The 22272-nt window shown below is 26.0% G+C and overlaps 1 protein-coding gene and 2 long non-coding RNA genes across 6 annotated transcripts in view; 1 reads left to right on the forward strand and 2 right to left on the reverse strand.

Moving 5' to 3' along the window:
- Window positions 1-4558: 4558 nt before the first annotated feature.
- Window positions 4559-22272, forward strand: part of LOC126902574 (putative extracellular sulfatase Sulf-1 homolog) — a 20053-nt gene continuing 2339 nt past the window's right edge. Inside the window, exons 1-9 of one of the 3 annotated variants that reach the window (XM_050679973.1) lie at window positions 4559-4805; window positions 12633-12931; window positions 17251-17493; window positions 19899-20050; window positions 20122-20291; window positions 20360-20510; window positions 21488-21663; window positions 21724-21941; window positions 22008-22140. In XM_050679973.1, the coding sequence (XP_050535930.1) occupies window positions 12694-12931; window positions 17251-17493; window positions 19899-20050; window positions 20122-20291; window positions 20360-20510; window positions 21488-21663; window positions 21724-21941; window positions 22008-22140 (1481 nt within the window). In that variant the 5' untranslated portion in view covers window positions 4559-4805; window positions 12633-12693. Of the gene's footprint in view, window positions 4806-12632; window positions 12932-17250; window positions 17494-19898; window positions 20051-20121; window positions 20292-20359; window positions 20511-21487; window positions 21664-21723; window positions 21945-22007; window positions 22141-22272 lie in introns of all 3 variants that reach the window. The other 2 variants (XM_050679972.1, XM_050679974.1) reach the window with 2 other exon arrangements.
- Window positions 19704-21176, reverse strand: LOC126902583 (uncharacterized). The gene is made up of 2 exons (XR_007703261.1): window positions 21082-21176; window positions 19704-21014 (listed from the first exon to the last, which is right to left on the reverse strand). It is a non-coding gene; the product is annotated as an uncharacterized LOC126902583 (long non-coding RNA).
- Window positions 21511-22272, reverse strand: part of LOC126902580 (uncharacterized) — an 8837-nt gene continuing 8075 nt past the window's right edge. For both annotated transcript variants that reach the window (XR_007703256.1, XR_007703257.1), the window contains exon 3: window positions 21511-21653. This is a non-coding gene — a long non-coding RNA (uncharacterized LOC126902580). The remainder of the gene's footprint in view (window positions 21654-22272) is intronic.

The following is a 22272-nucleotide window of genomic DNA, read 5'->3' on the forward strand; positions in this document are numbered from 1 at the left end:
TCTTTATTTTATGACTCATTAGTAAACAAAAATTTGCTTGAAATGTATTTTTTAATACTTTTTTTTGATGGGAAGTTAGTAGTATTATGGCGGCAATAGAAAAAATTTACCGCCTCCATAACGTAATGAATGGAAGCAAAATTTGAAATGCTTATAGGCAGAAAATATGTGAATACGCCCCTGTATACTATTATAGCAATCAATAACGACGAGCGTACACGCAGTAAATTCTTCTTTTTATTCTTCTTCTTCCTCGCCTTAATCCCAACCACTTGACACGATCTCCCACATCAGCTGTCCTCATATCCCATTCAATAGCATCCCTCCATCTATTTTTTGGTCTTCCTCTACCTCTTCTTCTTTCAACATTCATTTCTATAACTGCTCTTACAGCTTCCGATTTTTCTCTCCTCATAACATGACCAAACCATCTAAGTTTATTTTCTCTCATCTTATCCACGATTGACGCTATATCTATACTCTCTTTTATATACTCATTTATTATCCTATCTTCTTTAGTCACTCCACTCACTTTTTAGACTCATTGGAATTTTTTTATCACATAAGACCCTAGACGCTTCTCTCCGCTTCACCCACCCGCGCTTAATCTCGTATCTTACATCCTCGTCAATACCACCGGTCTTTTGCACAACTGACCCTAAATACTTAAAACTATTAGTTGCCTCACACAAAATACTGGCTCCATTGTTGACTTACCAGGCATAAATCCAAACTGGTTTTTAGATACCGATGTCTCATTTCTTACTCTTTTATCTATTATCTTTTCCCAAATTTTCATAATATGACTCATAAGCTTTATGCCTCTATAATTTCCACATTCCTGTACATCACCTTTACCTTTAAATATCGGCACCATAATACTATTCCTCCATTCATTTGGAATTTTCCCTTCTAATAAGATTTTATTTAAAAGTTCCTTCAACCACCTTATGCCAACACCGCCTAATATTTTCCATACTTCTACTGATACTTCATCTGGTTCTACTGCTTTATTCTTTTTCATTGATGCCACAGCCACCTATACCTCTTTATCACTAATTAAATCTACCAGTCCCTCATTCCACAAGATATCCTCTAATGTCTCTCTTGGGTACTCCTCATTCAGTAATTTTTCAAAATACTCTATCCATATTTTTTTCACATCATCATCACTCAAGAGTACAACTTTGTTGTTAACACAAAAAAAGTGTTAACTTTTTTCCTCTTCAATACTTCTATTAATTCTCTACTTCTACCACTTAATATTCCAACATTCCAAGTACCTATTCTTATATTGTATCTATCTTTCTCCCTTATACCACGAGTCCAGCCAAGAGCTAAGTGGTGATGTCCCTACACCGTTGACATTACAAGCGTTGGGTAGACCTGTACACATGACTGGTGAAACAGCTACTGCACAAGTGGTCCGGCTGGTATCGAACACTTTATTCCTTAGGCCTTCTCCGTTTTAACTACTTTATTCCCTCTCACCTGTTGTCCCCGCGTACATCTGAGATGAGATAATTCGCCTAAGTTTTGTTCAGGACACCTCATACTATTTGACAAAAATTTTACGCCGGCTGTCGACTTGACGCAACCTCATTAATCGCCTCTTACACTGGCAGAGGAGTTGTGAAAGTATTCTTATCCCCTATCCATAGGGAAAACGCAGTGAATTCTAAAAATAAAATACCAATATAGTAATATAGTAATATTTTAGTATATTACTATATTTACATTACTATATTTGGACGACGCTGTCGGTCGTTCAAAACCCGTTCATAAGATTGCACCTGACCATACCCGCACGCACACAGTATAATCGCTTATATTATATGTTTCTGCATATTACTTGGACAGCGCTGTCGGTCGTCCAAATACTGTTTGTGTGTGCATGCGTACTCTCGTATACTGAGGAAAACAACTTTAATGCTCGCACTCGACAAATGTATTATAACTATTTAATATATAAATTAATTTTATTCTATAAAAATATAGAATTAAGAATATACAATTAATTTTAGTAGGGGGTGCGATCGTCCCGTCGTCCAAACACACAATGCATACGCTATATGTTATATGAGTTCAGAGCGTTGAGATAGAGGGAGAATCGTCGATTCCAGGGCTGAATTAGCATCTTTATAAGCCCCAGGTCGTAACCTTAAGATGGCCCTCCATGGAAAATACAGTACAAAAAAAACAGAAAAACTGTATGTATTTATCATGAAAGACTAGTAAAATTTGTGATTAGTCCTTTGCCCCCCTAATACGGGCTTCACCGAGCCGAATAGAAAGAGAGTTGCCGCGCCAATAGCCGGTCTGATTCGTTTTAAAGTTGTTTCTTATCGAAGATTACAACAAAATGTTAATTTAGTTATAATTATAACTAACTTTTAAAAGTTATCAGTTAGATATATTCCACTCTGTAAATGTATGTTTATTCAATATAATTTAATTATAGGCAATACATTTTATTATTTACAGGATAAACGTAAACACGTAAAATATGACATTTGTGTATCTGCGTATCCAAATTTTCGTTATAGATATAGGTATAAGAAGAAAATTTACAAGGTACGGGGTACACATTCAGTGGCGTAGATACGATTATTTTCTGGAGGGGTTTATTTCATATTAAATTTTTGACTAATTAATATTTAAAGATGTATTTTTTTATTTAAAATTAATTGATAATATTATTAACAAAATATAAAAAAATAATTTTATATCGTACCTCTACTTTATTTATGAATAATTTTTTTTTGGTTCTGAGGGGGGTTTAAACCCCTAACCTCCCCTGTATCTACGCCACTCTAAACATTAAATACCCTTGACTACACCACTGTTATGTTGTATTTTAAATTCTAAAGATTTATATAAAATTACTATCTAATAAAATATCTTAAAATACGCTTGAATTCCTTTACCCTTTTAAAATTTAAGAATGCGAAATGAATCTTTGATCAAACAAATAAAATACCGAAAAATACACACTGTAATGTACATTTTTCAAAAATGTTTACAAATATCCCTGTAAGAAAACCTATTATTTAGTGTTTTATATTATATACATTTTATCAATCATTTCAATATATATATATTCATTTCATTCATTCATATCTCAACCGTGGTTTTTAACCCTAGAAATTTGTTGGTGTTGCCATTAAGACTACGGATATTTTAATGGCAAAATCAGCACATGTGTCGACCAAGTAGTCAGTGACGAAAAGGTATACGTTATTCGTTCAATTCAAAAGGAATGTTGGTATCACACACGAATTGAATCGTTTTACAATAGTATAACTATGTTAGTGTATTATTCGCGGCTTACAAATGTTGTGAAGAATATAATGCTCTAACATCCTATCACGATACATAAAGATATACCTATATATATATATATATATATATATATATATATAGATGGCTATACTTGCATATATCTGTAGGCTAAAGTGTGTAGGTACTAGTATTTTGTACGTATCTTTGTATACATATATTACACCGTATAGGTTCGAGTCTGCAGGCGGCCGTTTTTGTATTGAATATATATATATACATACATATGACAAACCCTAAATTGGAATTTCAACACATAATAGACATTTCCAACACCAATGAATGAGTAAAACATTTGATGACAGTTTTTGGATACTGTAATCTGCCACCAGGTAATGTCGTAAGAACATAAATATTCTTTAATGAAGTTACCAGTATGTGTAAGACTATTTCATTAAAATCCACCTGTTATCAATAGAGGCGTAACCCAAAGGGGAGGGAAGTTTGGGTTTGGACCGCCTCTCAACAAGGTAATAAGTTCCTTAAAGTTTTATACGCATCAACCTTATATATAAATGCAACTAGAAAATTTTTTAATTGATTAAATCTTCTTAAATTATTTAGTTTTGCCTTTGATAATATTTTTAAAATTGTCGAATTTAATGTATATTTATTATCTTAAAATAAAAAATAATCTTGATATCAAATTAATATGAAAACATTAGTTGCAAAAATAAATGTTTATTTTGAAATAAATAAAATGTTTTAAGAGATAACAATTCACGCTTGAAACTAAAAAATATATCTAGAAGTAAAGTTAAAATTAAGAAGTTAGTGATTTACAAGGGTTAAAAATAAGCAATTCACTAAAAATTAGACTTTTTTGTTGTAATCTGAGATCCTTAAAATGTAAAGTTCGAATACCGATTACACTTTTCTTGGATATTCTTATTCTAGTAAAGCAGTACATAATCATTTATTCTATCATAAAATAAACATGATAAATAATAATAAATTATACATTTTATATTGCTAAAATACTAAAATGAAAGGTACGAAATTTTTAAAGCAAACAATCATTACACAAGTAACATTGATTACATTAACTTGCATTCATTTTTTAAATAAATGAATCTTCTTATTATTTAATACTGCCGAAAAGCTATAAATGAACTGACATTGACTTACTCTACATAAGTTGACGGTATAACATAGCTAGTTTTGCTGGCTGTTACGTCAATTATCATTTTAATGTACTATGAGTAAATCTTTCGTATTGTTATCATTCAGTCGTTTATACACCGCGCCCAGTATAAACGGTCCATTGTTAACAAATGATAACGTGCAATTTAAACAAATTTTGTAATTTGAAAAACTACTTTCTGTTTTCTGGACTGTAACAAAAAATGTGCTACACAACAATTGTGAAAAATTGAAAATGCTACTTTCGTGATGACATCAAAAATTATGGAGTTTATCTCATATGTGGTTCACTATTTTATCCATTTAAATCGGGTGGATATTAGGTAAGTATTTACGAAAAACTTAGTGTTATTACAGTTTTTGAGTCGTTTATAAAGTTAATCAGTGTGTTTAACAACCTTAAATTTTATTTAATCGCCTTTAAATTAATCTTAATTATTGGCTAAATGTAGGTCACACTTATGAAATAAAATTTTTATTTGGCCTTTAAAGTTTAAGTTATTTATTACAACAAATAAAATTGTATTATTGCTTTTTTAATTAAATTAAAAATAAAGAGTCTCCAAAATCAAAATTTGATTCCATGCAAGAAGCAGGGTGGAGATCACATAAACCCACTAAATTCATTTTCATAAAAATATCTATGAATATGTATATATATATATATATATATATATTTATATATATGAGATACATCTAATAATTTTTTTAGAATTTAATACTTAATTTATACAATTTATCATTTGATAATAATAAGTAGTCAACTAGTTCAAAAATTCAATTTTTTATTTCTTCAAGAACCTCAATTCCTGTGAATAATTTTAGTTTTTCTGAATTTTAAATATTTTAGTAAAAGCTACAATAATATTGCTTGTACGCATAGATAGAATATAAATTATTTTAGAAAAAAAATTTACTTATGTTTTATTGATAGCTTTTATTAAAAGCATAAATGACTTAAGAATAGAAGGCTCTTATGTGTTAAGTATAAACAACAGCGGCTTTAAGGTAAATCAACTGACTAATGTACTTCTAACCGCACATTTATGTTTTTAGACATAATTTTGCATTACTAATTACACTATTTTTAATATCATTTAATTTAATTTTAATTTTAGGTAATTTTATAAACCCTTTTCATTCTTTTGTTTAATAATACATCATTTTTAATCTTAAAATTTAATTACATTATTAAAAATAAAAAATAAAAAGGGCTATGTTTTTATTAACAAAGAATTGTATTATTTTTATAATTTCTATATATAATAATCATATATTTTGACTAAAATTATTTTTTCAAAAAATATTTTTAAAAATTCAAGTAAATTCAATAATTTATTGATTAATAATTATTTACATTATTTCTAATTAGTTATTATGTTAATATTTACATAATAAACAACATTTCTTAATTATTTACATATAAAAATTGATTTAGTTTTTTTAAATTTAGTATACTCAAAGATTAATAAGTAAGGAATCTGTTTAATTGTAATGATTAAGGCAAGTGTTCAAAATTAATTTTCAAGGGAGGAGATGTAATATTTGTTATATTAGATATATACCTATTTTAAAATGTTGGGGGCTAACCCACTTCTATACAGGCCTGTTATGATTAATAGGAAGAACTTTGGCAATCTTTTCATACATTTTGAAAATGTACCTCTTGTAAATTTCTATGTAGCTTTTTCAAATACTAATATAAATAATTAATTTAAATTTAAAAACATTTTTTGATTATAATTAAAAAAATGCTAATTAAAATTTTCTACTAATTAGTGGACAGTTTTATAAGTTTTGTTGACAATTTTTAGGGTATTTAAGATACTTAAATCTAGGTCTTAATTGTAATGTGTATATAGTAAGAAATTCTTATAAACAAGTACAATTAATTTTCCCTATTCAAAATTTAACTACAATTCTTAGTATCTGACAGGGTTTAGACCTTGCCCTGTACAATAACTATTACTATAAATAGTATATAACTTGGCACTAGGAAAATAGTCAAGAAAAATAAGTCTTTAGCCCATCATTGATAAATTTAAAATAAAGTTATTCAAGTTAAAATTTCAAGATTCTTATTACCACATTAAATATTATTATGATTTTATTTTTTTCTTTATTTGATTTATACAATCTATACAATATTAGTATAATAAGTATAAAAGATGATAATGATTTTTTGACTTGATTATTTTGAGAAGAGAAGCTGCTCACCGTCAACATTTTTTTTGAAGTGTATTAAATATTATTAAAATATATTTAAAGAATAATTGCTGAACTTATACAGAGTTATATAATATTTATTATATTATTGTTATAATATAAAAATTTAAGAAGATAGAATTTTAATTTCGATTTTATATCATTATTGGAGTTATGAATTAAATACTTATGCATGTGTTCTTTTTGTTACTACTTGTAAGGAAATGTGTTCTATCAAAGTATGTTTCGAATTATATATAACTTAATTATAAAATCTTATTTTACTTATTCTAGTGCTAGGGAGTAGTGAAAATTTAAAACATTTTTGTATAATAATTTATTTTTTCTTAAAATAGGAAATACATAAAATTATTTTATATAATTCTTCTGAAATCTACTCTAAATTGACAAAATGTTTTTATTTAAAATATTAATAGATCCGTATCTAGTATTATACACTATATATGTATCGCGCATTGTTACCTAGTCTATTAATAACTTACTGATATTAATTAAAAACAGGCGACAATAATTGAAGAGTGAATGTATCAAACGTTCTATGTGCCAAAAAAGTGAAAAATTGTTTTATTTCTGATTTCTGTTCTATGTGCCAAAGGCCACAATCTTGTATGTGTTTCAAATGTCAATTAAAGTTTTTACTTGTACAAAATTGCATTCATAGATGGTGTTCGTTGTGTGAGACATGCCCATGTTACCATTGTTTTTTGTGTTTTCTGAACAAATATGTTTTTGGTACATAGAACGTTTGACACATTCACTCTTCAATTGTTAATGTAGTCATAGGTACACCCGAGGAGCTTAATATCCCTCAGTTAACATAATATATCTTCGCAAAATTAATATAATATTAAAATATTTTTTAGGACGGCAAAATATATTTAATACACACAAAATTCTTCTAGTTAATATAATTTGTTATACCATTTATTTAAATTATAATTATAATATGGTATTAGAAATACCTAATTATTTTTATTTGATTCAATACTATGATCGTAACGTTAAATGTAAATTTAACCAAGAAAAATTATATATAAAAAAAAAATTTAGCACAGCAGTGTTGCGCACTGTATGGACGTGGCATAGTTGGGACAAGTATAAATGAAATCTAACAGTGATTAAAATCACTATCATAAGAAGCGCTTCGATGTAAATCTGAAGTTGGTGTTTAATTTTAAGAAAGTGGTGGATTATAACAAAAGCAAAATGAATTCCTATTTCCTTGTGTACATGCTTATTACAAGTTTTATGATATATAATATCATAATATTGAAATATTTAATGAATTTGTTCAACTGGATATCGTTGAACTGAGTGGAAGTTTAGGAGTGCCCGACCCTAAGTAATTGGGATGAAGGCGAGGAAAAAGAAGAAAGAAAAAGAATGAATTTATTCTACTTCAATGGCCATTTGCACATAGACGATAAGTTTTCAGGAAAATTTTTTTTTAACTTATAGTACGTAACATGAGCTGTAATTTAATATATGTTTAAATGTCGCAGTATTTTCGGAACTTTTTCAAAAGTTAAGTTAAAAAAATTGACTTTTGTGAAAAAGTTGCTATTTTGAATCCCTCCCTGTGGGCAGGTAAAAAGTCAGGTTTTGAAAAAATGTACATTAAAGAAAAAGGATATACGTAAGGTTAAATTAAAAAAAAAATTTTTATTTGTTTATTTTTTGAAAAACTTATGGCAGTAAAAAAAAAATATATATATATCAAAATTTACCGACATAAAAAATCTTATTTTTTTCCAAATTTTAAGGGTAATGTCTTTAATAATTAGAATTTAAATTTAATAACTAGATACGATTTGTGATCTTTTGACGTATCGTTAAAAGAAATCGGTTCGGTGAGAGCTGAGAAAAAGTAGCCTTATACAATTAAATAAAAAAAAGACATTGTAAAATTAATACCTTCTCAGCTTCGTATTGATGCTAAAAAAATGTTTAGTGCATCTTATATACATTTTTAAAACCATATTTTGTTATTTTTTAAAACATTACATTCACAGCCCTAATTATTATCAATAATCTTATTATATTCATCATCATGCAAGAAAGTTCATAGTAAAAAATATTTATTTAATATTTGATACATTTTGCAAGAAAAAACACAATGTTGAACTATTATCATTATTATAGTCAGAGTCGTATAAAGGTGGAGGGATCACAGCTCGCAAATTATAGGGATTAATTATAATATATCATTAATAATCAATAAATGAATTTCCCAAATTTCTAAGTTTGACACTTTTCGAAAATAGATGTTTAGGATCCAGCCTTTTAAACTACATTTTAACAAAAAAAAAATTTAACATACGAGTATTTTAAGAGTAGCTGTGATTATAAGGTGAGTAATAGCTGGATTACTTCCCATAGTCCGTTTCTTTTACATTATAGTTAAAGAGTCTTTAGTGTGCTATAGATATAGTTATTATCATAGAAATTTACATAATATTTATAAAAAATAAATGTACTTTATTTAAAATATGTACATAAAAATATTAAGAATGATTTTATGTGTGCATTCAGTTTAAATTTTGGAGATGTTTAAATATTCGTATACAAGGCGATCGGTTTATCATGAACCATTTGATTGAAATAATATTGTAAAATAAATACAATATTGAAAAAATAATTTTTTAGTATTTAATTCTTGATTTATCAACTAATAATTACTTCTTAGTATCATTCCCTTATATCGTATAGTGTGTCAACTTTATTTTATTAAATGGTAACATACATATTTAATTAACTTATAAAATAGAAAATTATTTAATTAAGAAAATGACTTGATGTGTAATTTTCTATCGACATCTCTGTCTTAAATAATTAGTCATGTCATTTATATATGTATTAACATATTAATATTTCCAGGGGTCTATTTAAATTTTTTTAGGAGTAAAACTTAATTTTGTTTTACTTTGGTAAGCATGCTAGAGAAAATTGTTTTACTAAAATACAAATTGATGACTAAAAGAAGAACTTTGAAGCTATATTGTGTAATTTTCGAATTAAAAAATATGATCCAGGGTGGCTAACACCTTTATCTCTTCCTTTAAATACGCCTCTGAATTTACTTATTTACTTTTTGTAACTTAATTTGTAATTTCATTGCAGTCGTGATTTTTAACTTGCTTTTACGAAGAAATTTACCCAATGTTTAATGTAAAAATATGCTATTGTACTATTTTAATATTTGACTAAAAAATGTCAAAACCGTTGTTTATGGATGTCAACAGTTATACTTATTTCTGTGAGCTAGTCACGATGTCTGCAAAATTATACCCTTGTTCGCGGTCCTTCCGGTGGTTATAGTAGTCAGGAGCATTAGGTAACCATCAGTTCTAAGATTTTAGTGCAGGGGTATCTTTTTATTCTAATATAATCCATGTCAAACGCAGCGTGATACTTTGTAAGAAAAAAAGGTTTATAGACCCAAAAAGGAAAAAAAGTGGACTATATTATATTGATGGCTATTGTATATCAATAGCTCAGGTATTAAGACTGAGTGCCGGACACAAGTAGACAATTTGGTGCCTGTTGACCAGCTCAGTGGTACTATATATAACCTTCAGAATCGTTATGTTGTCACTTGTCTACGTGAAGTTCCTTTTTTCTTTGCCGACGTTTATCTGAACGGTTTTGAGTTCATACTAGGCTCTTGTTTGTTATCCTATATTTATGTGACATAAATTATACAAATTTTGTTTTTACCAGATAACAACCCACGCAAACGATTTTGTCTAAAAATTGTATTGGACAATATCGTTATATGTGTAAGCCATTGCTTATGAAGTTTTAACTGCTAAGTATATTTAAATTTTAAACCACCACACTTATGGTAATTTAATAATTTAAACATAATAATATTATGATTAACTTTCAATACGTTAACAACATTTTAAAGAATTTATTTCGTTGTATTATTACACATAGTTGTATAATACTATCTGATTGTTCCGATAAAATATTTAAAAATGATTTTAGAATTTATGACATACTAAACTATTTTATATTAATTTAGTTTACAAAAATTAACGATTTATTTTGTAATTGAATTGTGTTAATAATAATTTACGAGAGATTACTAAAAATTTCATTTGATTGCATAAAATGTTAATGTTGAATTTTAATAATAATAATATTGTATTTCATTCGACTTGTATCTCATTATTTTAATATTTTGAATATGAGAAAGATTATCCAAATAATTTCACGAAGAGAAAAATTCTAATTCTACAGTTCTAATAATTAGATCAATTATGAGAAACTTATTAATTTTCAGAGCTATGAAAGAAAACAATTTTGTTTAATTGAAACTTTATACAAGTTTATTGTTCCTCGATTTTTTTTATCGGTCACTAAGTTTTTGCTATATAGAAAAAATCTTGCATAATTTTAAATAGTTTTAAAATTTATTCATTTATTATAGTTAATTAATATTTATGAAAATGTTAAATTCTAATTAGTCTCCAAAAATCAGCCGATTTGTTTATAGAACTTTTTTTTCTGTTGAATACTTTTGTAACAACCTATACGTAGTTATTATACTTCGTAGTAATTACTCCGAAGGATGTTTTGTGTAGTGTTACCAGATTAGGTTGAAAAAGGCAATTCATCGCTTTTAAATGTGCTAATTCGGAGTATCCGCTTATTCATGCTTATTATCAAAGAATTCCGGTTATGGACATTGGACCTCGCGCTTGACTTAATTGAAAATATAATTTGTTATTTATGTCTATAAATGTATATGTTAACATACATTTATATATATATGTAATAACAATACAATCAAATACTTTAATTAACATTATCTAAAAATATGTCAAAAAAGTTTAATAGCTTTAAAGCAATTATTTTTGTCCTTTATTTATTCATTTAAATTTTTAATCATTTATTATAATTATGTATATAAACCAGTAATCAAATTGTTTTTGAAAGTTTTAGATTTATTCAAAAATTTGTATACATTTTCAACGAAAAAAAAAAATATATTATTTTGGACTTAATTTCTAAATTTAGGCACCTTTACAAGAAAATTTCATTTTATTTTAACTATAATTATTAACCTATAGGTTAAGGCCTTATTTCTATTTTTCTCAAGATGTTAATAGACTTAAATAAGAATCTGCTTGATTAATTACAATTTAGTATATACAGCAAGTAAGTTGTATACAACTTGCAGGGCCGTTTATAAGGGGTATCTTGAAACCTACAAATATTGTCATCATATGGTCTTTGAAAAAAATTTTATTCTAATATTGATAATTTGTCATAATAAATATCAACATAATTAACAAAAGTAAAAGGTTTGATGAAAAATTAAAATGATGAAAAAAAGCTTGTAAGATTTTTATTATTTAAAGGGCAATCCTGAAAAAATTAGGGTTGCCAAAATTCATGTAAAAACTACTCCCTAAAATCTAAAATGTTTGCTACTACTATACTATAACTATAAGACTATAACTTGCTGTTAGTTATGAATCGTTTAACGATATTGTTCGTATTTTATTTACATTAAGCCATTATATTAAATACATACATTTTATTAAACTATCTATTATTTATGCTAATACATGTAGTGGGTGTGTTTATGTGTGCGTATGTTGGAAGGTCCTGACCAATGACCTTAAAGAGCAAATAGAGAAATATACAGTAATATCGAATTGTTTCCTGGGTATCACTGCAGATCGCTGAACTCACAACATTTCGGTTCGCAGCGACCACGAGTCTGGCTTATTCTCTCTTAGCAATCGTTGTGTGTTCATGTTCATAATTTTTTTTTTGTCAATGAAAATTAATACTCGTGAATTGAAAAGTTTGAATATCTGTTACTCGATATTTTTTTAACATATTGCGTTCTAAAATCAAAAATAAATCGTTTTTTTTTTTATTAGTTAAATCTTGACTTTTATCCACAGGTGATGCTTGCAGTAATTCATGACATCTATCGCCACTTAATCAAAAATACTTTGGGCTCCTATGAGCCTTAAAGCAAAAAATATGAAGTGTTATATTTTAAAATTCTTTTGGTGGTATCTAATTTTGATGACATGGTACACTATCGAAGCATTTGAATCGGATGAGAAACGTGATAAAACATTTTTATTTCGACAAAGAGTGCATAAGTACCGAAAAAGTCACCAAGAAGTAATTAAGAATGGACGTAAACGACCCAATATTGTGTTGTTTTTAACTGACGATCAAGATGTCGAACTTGGTTAGTATTAAAAATGTGTATTTTTATGTAATTCATAATAATTCAGTGGTGTTCGGATAAAGGGTTCTAATTACAATTACTTTGTACTTAAAAAATTTTGTTTTATTCAGGACACATTTTGTCTATTAGGCTTAGTATAGGCATCATTACTAGAACACCTCAGAATCAGACTATAAAATTAAAAATTAAAAATGGAAAAGACAAAACAAAATTCTCTATAGACAAGCTGTAAATATTTGATTAGTAAAATAGTACTTATAGGAAAAATAAAAGAGCTTCTCTTTTAGTGTTTTAAAAGTTTTCGCTTTGAAAGTGGGATGACATGAATTCATGTAATTTAGAACACATTTATATGTTTAATCATTGATATGTTTGATAATCAAGCGCTCTTTTCTTATATGAAAATATTTGTAACTTTTAGAAAGTAAAAATATGTTCATAAATTCTACTCTGGACTCAGATGTATAATTAAAAACCCTATAGAAGATAATTTCCTCCTAATTTACCTTAGTAAATAAAAAGAATTTCCTGTCTTAAAATAATTTTTTTTTTTAATAAATTTCATAATTTTTTAACTTAAGATAGATAAAAGAACATTGATAATTTATACACATTTTTCTCATATTTAAAAAAATATTTGCCATGTCATATTCCAATATTCTATTATGAAATGTTCTCATAAATACGTTACATATAAAAATTAATATCTATATCAATAAGTGTGTTACCAGTTTCTTTCGATGTATAAGATAAAGTGTTCCGTTACGTTTTACTGACGCATTATTGGGTTAACCAGGTTAGAAGATCACTTAAATGAAATTCCTATATAATATTTGTATTATATATATTATTAATTGATTTAAAAAATTATAATTTTTGTTTTAAGTAACTTTGTGTACTTATTACTTATAATTACTTATTATTATTTCATAAGAATTTTTTAAGCAGTATCTTCAAAATTTGAGGATAAAAGTTGAATTAGCTATATTTAATTTGCTATATTCTATCATTCTACTTAATTTATTAAATTAACTAATTTTTAATTTTTATTTTTTTGAATACTGTATGAATTATCTTCAAAGTTTGAAGTATATTTGTATTAAAAAGAAAATTTGTAATTCAATGATGTTCGAAATATCTCGATCGTTAGATGCTTGGGTGATTAATTATTTGAGCTGTGCTTGATTTTTAAATATGCGAGTTTAGTAATATTGATATGAGATATCGTTAAAAATCAAAGGTAATTTTGTCAAAATAGTGATCATTTATTTTTACTACGATCATTTTTACGAAATTAAATTAAACAAGAAAAAAAGTTAACCATGAAAATTGATTTCATAATCTACTATAGTCTTCCCTATTGAAAAATATTTTTTTAATTATCTGTTGTAATGAGAAAGTAGCATTGAAAAAAAACCATTGTGTATGTGAAAAATAACTTAAAAATACTATAAATTTTCTAATGATATAGCAGGTGTTCTTTTTTGTACGTCTAATAATTTTTACATTTTTTTTTTTTAAGTTTTTAAACTTTATAAATTGTTTTTTAATCAAAAATGTTTAAATAATTTCTTACCCTATTCATTTAGTTCATCTATGTATATATTTAGCCTTAATAGGATGTAAGCTACATTTTCGTTTTATTACAAAAATTGAAAAAAAAATAAAAAATTTTTCCATAGTCGATAATTAAATTGCCACGTGCAACTAACTAATAACAATGTTACTTACGTATTTTATAGAAAAGAAGCTCATTGGCTAACGATCAATTCTATACCCGATAGGCAGAGGGGTCCTAAGTTGTTTATTGTTATTTTTTAAGGGAAGCGAAAAACCTTTTTTCTTCTCGTATGATTCTACAAAAACTATTAAAATGAAGATCGGTAAAAGGATGGACTTTGATCCTTTTACTTCTCGGATACAATACAGTGACAAATTTTAAAGGGGCGCGAGATCCTTTGCCCTTTCCTTGAACTTTAGTTTATACTCAAAAAAACATTTTAACAAATAAAACAGCAAACTTAATTTTGACATCTAAAAACTTTTTGCGTCTCCCTTTAAAAAGTTCTGGTTTATCCGTGGTGTAGAATTTTGAAGTTTTAATATAAGTAAAATGTCGTTTTCGTCAAATCATTTAACGGTAATAAACTATCGCCTTTTTTAGTATTTGTGGGAAGCTAAGAAGGTATTGGTTTTACTGTAATATATTTTTTTTTTTTATGTCTGTCCATGAAAATACTCAGCTTTCACTAGATCGATTTTATTGGTTTATGCATCAAAAGAACCAAATTTTAATCTAGTCAAAAAACTAACGTCCCCAAAATTAAAAAAAAAGATTTCAAAATTTTATATATTTTAAAAATATTATAACTTTTTTTTTTAAATGCTGATTTTAATGAATTTTTAATAAGATATACTAGATGTACGATATACTATAATGAGTTTTCTTTGGTATGCTTATTGTAGAAATTCAATAAAAACCCTAAATATAGGAATGGTTTGAAAGTGTCTACCTAAGTATTAAAGTTTAAAATACTCTTTTACGCCATCTTAAAATAATAATCATATATTTGAACATTACATAACAGTAATAACAAATTAAAAATAATAATTGTTATTTAGTTGCCAAACCAAAGATATTGAGTTCATGTCACATGCTCATTTTTACATGTTACACAAAAGACTAGAATGTACAGAATACCTGTTAAATGATTCTGTAGTTACTACAGCAGTGTAGTGTGGCTCAGTGGACATTTTAAATGCTACCAAACTTTAAAGTTGAGCTTTGCCTGCCTTCAATTACAACGGCGACAAACACTATATCCCCTATTAAATAAAGCAAGCGGAAAACAACTATACTTATCAATTCTCTAGAAATACCAGTGTTTTGGTTACTCAATTTTAACAGTGAACTGTAAGGAATTCGAATATATAAAACTTTTATTTTGATAAATAACTTACTTTATTTTTCGCTCGTTATCGTGACGGTATGAAATGGCAAAGTTACAAATGCATTTGCTTAGGCCTCACGAAGATGTTTTCCTATATCTAGCGCCGATCCTGATTTGTATTTGAATATTTTAGCTTCGATGCGAAGCTGAGAAGGTATTCGTTTTACTATAATGTGTTTTTTTTTGTGTCTGTTACCACTTTTTCTCAGCTCTCACCAAACCGATTTCTTTCAACGATAAGTCAAAAGATCACAAATCGTATCTAGTCGAAGATATTACCCTCAAAAATTGAAAAAATTTCCATCGTTCCCTTTAATGGGGGAAATCTCCAAAAAAATAACAAATTTAAAAATTGCTAATTTTTGAAATTTTTTCACTTAAAACTACCATAACTTTTTCAAAAATGAACAAATCAATATATTTTTTTTTATAGATGCATAATGTCTTTACCTTTCATTTGATATATTTTTTTATAAATTTGACCCTTTACCTGCACACAGGAGGGGATTAAAAATTACAACTTTTTCACAAAAAATTAACTTTTTAAAGTGTTCCGGAAATACTGACACTTTTATATATACCTTAAATTAAACTTATGTAATATACTTTATTTAAAAAAAAAAAAAATTTCGTACTTTATTTTGTTTTTATGATGAAAATGGTTACTGAATGCTATTTTTGCGTGAAAATTCTTGATTTTATATTTTTAACTTTATAATGCTATAACTTATTGAAAAGTGTATGGATCAATAAAATTTTTTCATGAAAAATAATATTTATATCCCTCTTTCATTCAACATACTTTATCTTAATCAGGATATAAATAAGGAAATAGCAGATCATGTAGATTTTGGAATAATCCACCAATTAATTAAAATTAAACACTACAGATCTACATCGAAGCTTCTTTAATGATAGTGATTTTAATCACTGTCAGATATCATCTATACTAGACCCAACTATGCCTTGATCCCACTGTGCCGCCACCCACCTGTGCTGGGTTTTTTTTTATTATTACTATTCAAATATAATTAGGCTGCTTTATTCGCATACATATTTTTAATACACTTTACTTTATCTAAAAGTATTTTAACAAACCTAATATGTAAAAATAATAACCTAGAATAAAAAATTAATCTCCCAAATTTGTAGGATTAATATTTTTTTATATTAATTATGCTGAATAATTATTAAGTTGAATATCATATTTTAATTTTCAAAATATAATATACATACATCTAATAAAAAATATCAAAAATGATTTGTCAATGAAGGGAATCTATTCCCTATTATTACCTCCATTCTGACTGTCACTGTTATACAAGTTTTTAAATTTATTGATTAATTCGTCAATTCTATTGTTTGCAGGATCTTTGAATTATATGGAAAAAACTCAAAAACTTTTACGGGATGAAGGTGCAGAGTTTCGTCATGCATATAGTACTACTCCAATGTGTTGTCCATCAAGAAGTTCATTACTGACAGGACTTTATACACATAATCATGAGGTTTTTACTAATAATGATAATTGTAGTGGTCCAGTGTGGCAAAATTTGCACGAATCAAGAAGTTTTGCAACTTATTTAACTAGAGATGCTGGTTATCACACTGGTAAGAAAATCATTTATTTATGAGTAATTGCTAGACATTTGTATAATGACTATAGTGTTAAGTAACTAAGTTATCATTAAAAAAAATTTGTAAAAATTAAACAGATCTTAGCTTGTTATTTTTTCTAGTATTTTATAAATTTATATTAAAACAAAAATATTAATAGCTATCGTAATAGGTCTTACAATTACTTTGAAAATATCTATCTCCAAGGCCCCAACCAATTTATATACTACAGCTCATTCATATTTATATTTTCACTTACTTCATGAATTTATATTTATTATTTATTGTTATTAAAGATAGGTCCAGTCTTGCCTGTCATTTCTCTAATTGAGAAATGAGTTTAAATTGAAATCTGACTAATTAATAATTGCTATAATAAAATTCATTGAAGTAAATTTGCATAAAATATTTAACTTACTTCACCAAGCTGTTCACATTTCAGAGTTAACTGCATTTAATATTATATATTCACATGCAAATACATTTAAATAAATAGCAAAAAAGAAAATAATATACAAAATTGACAATTTTTACAAAAAAATTGTATAATTTTTTTCAAGATATGAAACATTTCTCAATGAAAATAAATTATGAGGACATGTTTTTTATTTTAATTTAAATTTTCTTAAATATCATTTAATTTTCTATAGTTTTAAAGATGCAGGTTTCTTAGAACATTAATAAAAATTGAAAACAAATTTTTTTCTTAATATTAAACATGTTTTCATATTTGTAATTAGGTTAGTAAAAAAAAAAAAATATTGGTATAGAACTAAATATTTTTAAAGAAATTATAACATTTTAAAGAAAATATTTAAAATGAAAATTTGTATGATTTTTAACTTAGAACGTCCTTTGTACCTAGAAGATTAGACCTAAGCAATCAGAAAATAATGACAGGGGGAGGGTTATTACCATTTTTACTTTATTCAATAAAAACTTTTTACTCTAAATCACTATCTAAGAAAACTCGAGTAATCAAAAAAAAAAAAAGTTTATCACAGGTAATAAATTCAAACATGGCTTATTTTTTGGGGTTGTTACTAACAAACCATCCCTGGTTGTGTCACTGGTATGAAGAGAAATGTGTTGTTTTAATCTTATAGTATATTTAAAAATACATTATTTAGTGTAATATATTGTTACTAGTATAACATTTTGACTAAAAAACATTGTAGACTACTTATACAGAGTACCTTAGGTCTAACTGACAACTCTTATAAATAGAGCACAAAGTTTATGAAATATTTTGTTCTTGAAGTGGAGTGATCTCTTTTAAGTCCCCCAAAACTAAATTTCTAATCAATATTTAATTTTTAGTGTTAAGATCAACCATTATAAATATCAAATTATCATTAAAATATTCAGAATGACTACAATAAACTTTATAAATGCAAATCCCAAACTCTGCTTATAATTTTTGCTAGAATTAACATTTTGCTGTAATTTTCTTGAAAATAACTTGTGCGTTCTTTGATTACATTAAAAACATATTTTTAATTATCAGCTTTTAGTAATAAAAATAATAAAAAATAATTTTATTATTTCAAAATCCATAAAATTTTAGCACTTTTCTTACAAAAATTTTTAATGGTTTGATGACAATTTTTGACAAATACATATTGAGTTACAAGCATTTTAATACATAGAGTGGGTCCTGTGTATACATAGGGTGTGTGTAAACTCTGCTTTCATTCTAACCCGCCCTATGTATTAAAACAATTGTAAATTAATAAGTATTTGTCCAAAAAATTTATCAACCCATAAAAATTAAAAATTAATTTTTTTCTTATTAGTGATAAATTATAAAAGAAGGATGTTTTGAATGTATTCTAGAAGGCAATAATTATTTTTAAACAATTTTGTATATTACAAGATGAAAGACATTTCAGAACATGGTTAAGAATTAAAAAGAATAAATAATTTTTTGTCATATTTCTATATTTGAAACCCTCCTCCCACATGTACATAAATAGTCATAAAAATGTTAAAATTTGTATTTCAAAAGTAAGATAAATTTCTAAAATATTATCTTAAAAATTTTCGTATTAAACATTTTTAAAAATGCTACTGCTCTTTTTTATTTATTTTAAAGTTAAAAATACATTCGTATTTAAAATCATCAAATTTTTGTGATATTTTCACATTAAAAATATAAGAGATTCTTTTCAAGTTTTCATAGTAATTTCTTGAACTATGTATGATTTGTGTTCTTTTGATATACTATATATTAGTTTAGTTCAGTAATCTGAGCACACGGACAAAAAAAATAATAAATGCATATGGTGAAAAAACCAATATCTTCTAAGATTTACATCAAAGCTAAAAATTCCTTTAAACTAAAATCCTAGTGTAATAAATAACATTTATAAATATATATATATACAATTATTAAACAGGCTATTTTGGAAAATACTTGAATAAGTATAATGGCAGTTATGTACCTCCAGGTTGGCGCCAATGGGGTGGTCTCATTATGAACTCAAAGTATTATAATTATTCCATAAATTTAAATGGAAAAAAAATTAGACATGGAGATAACTATAACAAAGTATGTCTTGAATCTTATAAAATTATGGAATGATTACTACAATTATTTATTTAACATTTTTTTTTTTTTAGGATTACTATCCAGATTTAATTACCAATGATTCTATTAACTTTCTTAGACATGTTAAACTGCATCATCCTCAACGTCCATTCATGTTAGTAATGAGTTTCCCTTCACCACATGGACCAGAAGATTCAGCACCTCAATATTCTAATATGTTTTTCAATGTAACATCTCACCAGTATGTCACCAGTATTGACGAATTTAAAATCTTTAAAATTGACAAACTAAATAGAATTTTAATTTTAGTACTCCTTCATATGACTTTGCACCTAATGCTGATAAACAATGGATATTACAAGTTACTGGCCAAATGTTACCAATACATAGACAATTTACAAATTTATTAATGACTAAACGTCTACAAACTCTTCAAAGTGTAGATGATTCTGTATCAAGAGTAAATTAAATTTCCAATTATTTTAATATTTATTAATGTTTGTCAACATTGCCGATATTTTCATATATTTGACTGATCAACTTTTTTACAATATTTATTATTTATAAATTATATTTTAAGTAAATTAATAAACTTAATGTTTATTTTACCATTTTAAAGAAATGCTTCATTAACATATCAAATAGTTACAAGTATGTAGCTATTTAAAAACCAGTATATTTTTGTTCATATTAATATGGTGACTAAACGATAGAATATCAACCCAGAAGACCTATAACCATGCTTGTATTATCATAGATTAATGAATATATTAATTTTAAAAACAGTATTTCATTATATTTTAATTGAGAATTCTGTCATAAATAAGGTGGCGTTTAGCTGTTACCAAATACTTGTATATATACTTTATTTTAATTGTCAAGTTACTCTCAAAAATCATCTTGATAATACTATCCAAAGCATTGAACAATTCTAATTTGGTAATATTTGATTATTTTTTGTTTCCTAAAATGAAAAAACTGATAGAACACTGTTAATGAAATGCTAAAGAGAATAAAAATAATTCAATTACCATCTCATCAAACATTTTTTTAAGACTTTTTAGGACGAGTAAAATTTGGAAGATATCTATTGTGTCTGGAACAGTGTTATTAAAATAATTTATTTGAAATTGTAATTTTATATATTATATATACAATGGATAAATATTCTTCTTTGAAAATAATTGTTTTACCATATTTTTAATTAGAAATTGATGTATTGCAATTCAATTGTTTTTTTTTTTTATATTTGATTATAAAATAAAAAATTAATAATATATTTTTGTGTACAATATCAAAATATTTAAACAATTTTAAAACAATCCATTTTCAAAAAAATATTATTGATTAACACTTATATTTATATCTATAATTAATAATTTATTTTATTTTATTTAATTATTTCATAATCTGTTAAATTAACTCATATATTTTTAGGTATACAAAGAACTAAAAGAAATGGGAGAACTAGACAGCACTTATATAATATATACTTCTGATCATGGATATCATTTAGGTCAATTTGGACTTGTAAAAGGAAAATCTTTTCCATTTGAATTTGATATTCGAGTGCCAATGTTAGTTAGAGGACCTGGAATTGAGCCTGGAATAAAGTAAAAATTAAAAAATTATTTGCTTAAGAAACATTATTTTATTTAATTATTTATTTTTAGAGTGAATGAAATAGTTCTAAATATAGACTTGGCTCCCACTTTTTTGGATATTGCTGGTATTGAACCTCCTGCTCATATGGATGGTCGATCTGCTTTTAAATTATTTCATAAGCACAAAAAGGGGTACAGAAAATTTATTTCTAATTGGCCTGATACATTTTTAATTGAGAGTAGTGGACGGAGAGAACTTAGCAAGCAGAAGAACCTTCTATCAAATAGTAGTAAATAAATAATATAAGTTTCTAATTAAAATTAAAAGTTAAAAATTTTAATTCTTAATGTAGATTTAAATGATGATGAAATAAGAGTAGTACCTGGAAATAAAGCCAACAAAATGTTTGTTTTATGTCAAAGACCAAACTATCAATCTCCATGTAAACCTGGACAAAAATGGTACTGCGTTCGAGATGGATTCCGGTTAGTTTAATAATTTTATATTTATAGTTTCAAATATCAGGAATTAAATAATGGTTAAACCCTTATAAGTTTTTTACTACATTTAACTTCAAAACTTGTAATTTTTTTTTTTTTTTTTTTTTTTTTTTTTTT

This window comes from Daktulosphaira vitifoliae, unplaced genomic scaffold (assembly GCF_025091365.1).
Source record: "Daktulosphaira vitifoliae isolate Bord-2020 unplaced genomic scaffold, ASM2509136v1 Scaffold_3, whole genome shotgun sequence".
NCBI classification, from domain to species: domain Eukaryota; kingdom Metazoa; phylum Arthropoda; class Insecta; order Hemiptera; family Phylloxeridae; genus Daktulosphaira; species Daktulosphaira vitifoliae.